The sequence below is a fragment of the Sphaeroforma arctica genome (genome assembly GCF_001186125.1).
Source record: "Sphaeroforma arctica JP610 unplaced genomic scaffold supercont1.2694, whole genome shotgun sequence".
Classification (NCBI taxonomy): domain Eukaryota; class Ichthyosporea; order Ichthyophonida; genus Sphaeroforma; species Sphaeroforma arctica.
The window spans coordinates 1-3147 of NW_014037864.1; the positions used below are offsets into that span (position 1 = coordinate 1).

The following is a 3147-nucleotide window of genomic DNA, read 5'->3' on the forward strand; positions in this document are numbered from 1 at the left end:
ATATATTTGTATGTCATATATATGTATATGTATATATATATATAAATATATATATTTATATTTATATCTGATCTGTTGATATTGTTCTCTTTCGTAGGCGTATTCAACTTCGCATGAATTAGTACTGTTCACTGGCTACTTCTAGTACACCAAAACTATCTGTTCATACAATGCTCTACACCTAATTGCCTTCTGCCTCAGATATTTTGACTTGCTGACTAATGGTAGTGTGTCTCGCGAGGAATTCGTGCAGGTCCTCATGGCAAACAGCAGCGCAGGTGAGTGTACAGTGCCCATTAATATACAATCTAGTAAAACCCCTAAAAAAACTCTATCACCAGTAATATGCAAGGGAGTGTAGTGTGTCCATTAATATACTATCGAGTACGTATTCTTATCACCAGTAATGGGCAAGGGAGTGTAGTGTGCCCATTAATATACAATCGAGTACGTATTCTTATCACCAGTAATGTGCAAGGGAGTGTAGTGTGCCCATTAATATACAATCGAGTACGTATTCCTATCACCAGTAATGTGCAAGGGAGTGTAGTGTGCCCATTAATATACAATCGAGTACGTATTCCTATCACCAGTAATGTGCAAGGGAGTGTAGTGTGCCTATCAATACACAATCGAGTGCGCATTCCTATCATCAGTAATGTGCAAGTGGGTGTAGTGTGCCTATCAAAACACAATCGAGTGCGTATTCATATCACCATTAATGTGCAAGTGGGTGTAGTGTGCCTATCAATACACAATCGAGTGCGTATTCCTATTATTAGTATTGTGCAAGTGGGTGTAGTGTGCCTATCAATACTCAATCGAGTGCAAGTGGGTGTAATGTGTCTATCAATATACAATATAGGGTGTGCCGTTGTTGCCCAGTATAGTGTATAATGTTTTATGCAGCGAATACTCCAATACCCGAGTGCTTGTAGGTTGGTTCGTAGTTCTGAAGATCAAGTCTACATGTACATACAATCACCCGCGCGATGTCAGTTGTCATGTGTATTCATGTGTAAGATATATACGTACCAGTCCATTCCCCACAATATATAAGCTACACACACACAACACACAACCGTCTGTGTATGCATGCATGCATGCATGTATTCTGACCTATCTCAGGAAAGCAACTACTTCTGTCTCTATGTGCACGTCCACATGTCACGGGCATGAGCGAACGTCTCAACCAAGTTCATCAACACGTTCTATCAAACCCGTATTTTAGGGTTTTAGGTGTTTAGGGGTTTAGGTGTTTAATTTAGGTGTCTAGGGTTTGATGTGTTTCAGGTTTTAGTGTTGGTTTCTCAGCTGGTTTCAGCTGTATGTAGTGCCATGAACCGTAAGCACACGCTCGCGTGTAGTATTAGCGCACCCACGTGGCCCACCTTCGAAAGGCCTATGCGTAGTCATTCGCTTTGCGTTAAACGTCTCACGTCTTCAGGCGTAGTCCCATGCCAGTACACATTGGCATCTGTGCGTGGCTGTGTACAGTTTGTTGGAACGCAAATGCCACATCCGTATATACTTGTAGGTAGCTCTGTTTTTGTTTACACCCTTTTTGTTTGCATTGGCATGCATACTTGCGCTACTTGGATGTATGCGCCTGTCCCTGATGATATTTATTTATAACTACTCACATGCAATCCGGCTGTCCCGCTTTAAACCGGTACAGTGGCGGACGATACCATGGGCGCACTGGACAATTCGTTCATCAATTTCGGGTGCGACCTGATGAACAGGTTTTTCGGACCGGAGGGGGCCGCTCCAGCGCAAATAGGACAATTGGAAAGCAAGGATACAGATAGGACAAACGAACCACACGCAGACTCAGATACAGATACAAGCACAGACGTAGCCACACCATCAGACAGTGACAGTCGGATACAATCACACAGAAACACCGAGACACTGGCAGATGCAGACGTAGATAGCATAGACAATCAGACACATGACACACCCCATAGCAACAGCACAGGCACACCCGACAACACACCAGCCACACTCCCACACACAGACGACACCCAGGCACACCCAGACACCCAGACGCGCACACACGATGACAGGATAGACCCATCGTACCGAGACGAAGGGGTGTGGGAGGGGGATGATGTGACGGTGTCTGACATGCCACAGGACCAGCCGGTGCGGTCACGTGCGTTGAACTTTCCCGAATTCGCGGAGTTCTTCAGTGCCTTTCAGACGGAATATGCGCTGCAACTGTTCGAGCTGTACGACAAGGTGAGCCGTGGGACACGGGCCTGTACTATGCGTGTGTATGCGTGTGTATGGTGTGTGTATATGTGTTTGTGTATGTATGTATGTGTGTGTGTGTGTGTGTGTGTGTATGTGTGAGTATATATATATATATATGTGTGTGTGTATGGCTGTATGTATATGTATGTATGTGTGTGTAAATATATATCTATATATGTGTGTGTTTGTGCGTCTGTACTATGCGTGTGCGAGTGTGTATGTGTGTGTTTGTGCGTATGTCAAGTCATTGTCCGATTCGGTTGACAGGGTGTATTGGTTGTATCTAACCTGTTGTTAGTGTGTGCGAGTATGTGCCGTTGTGTGTATTTCTGTGCGCTTGCTAGTTACTGTTCGATGACCTTTGACAGGTGCATAGTGTTCAATAGTAGACCTGTTCTCTGCCCGTGTGCTTATATGCATAGGCGCGTCTGATTGATTCTTTGTAGTTAGCACACCCACTCACCCTCATAGGCTTACTTGTTGTACTAGCAACTGATGAAACCGCAAATAAACAATGCCTCTCACGCCACACAGAACAAAGCCGGGAGAATCACTGTGGAGGGGTTTCTTGAAATAGTACCGAACATGAGCAATGCGCGAGCAGAGATGTACGCAGAGCAGTTCATTGACTGTGTGGGCGATAAGGGCTTCATTACATTCGCAGAGTTCACCGCTTTTCAGAAGTTCATCAATCACTTGCCGGCCATTGAAAGGTATATGCACGCATGTGATCACCATCGTACACATACGCACACACACATACGCACACACACACACACACACACACACATATATCTATATCTATATCTATATCTATATCTATATCTATATCTATATCTATATATATCTATGTATATCTATATATATATATATATATATATAATATAC

At 43.8% G+C, this 3147-nt stretch overlaps 1 protein-coding gene across 1 annotated transcript in view; it reads left to right on the plus strand.

The window, feature by feature from the left end:
- Positions 1-197: 197 nt before the first annotated feature.
- Positions 198-3147, plus strand: part of SARC_12903 (hypothetical protein) — a gene marked incomplete at both ends in the record, with an annotated part of 4969 nt that continues 2019 nt past the window's right edge. Inside the window, 3 exons of the mRNA XM_014292982.1 lie at positions 198-278; positions 1679-2244; positions 2794-2972. Of these exons, the coding sequence (XP_014148457.1) occupies positions 198-278; positions 1679-2244; positions 2794-2972 (826 nt within the window). The remainder of the gene's footprint in view (positions 279-1678; positions 2245-2793; positions 2973-3147) is intronic.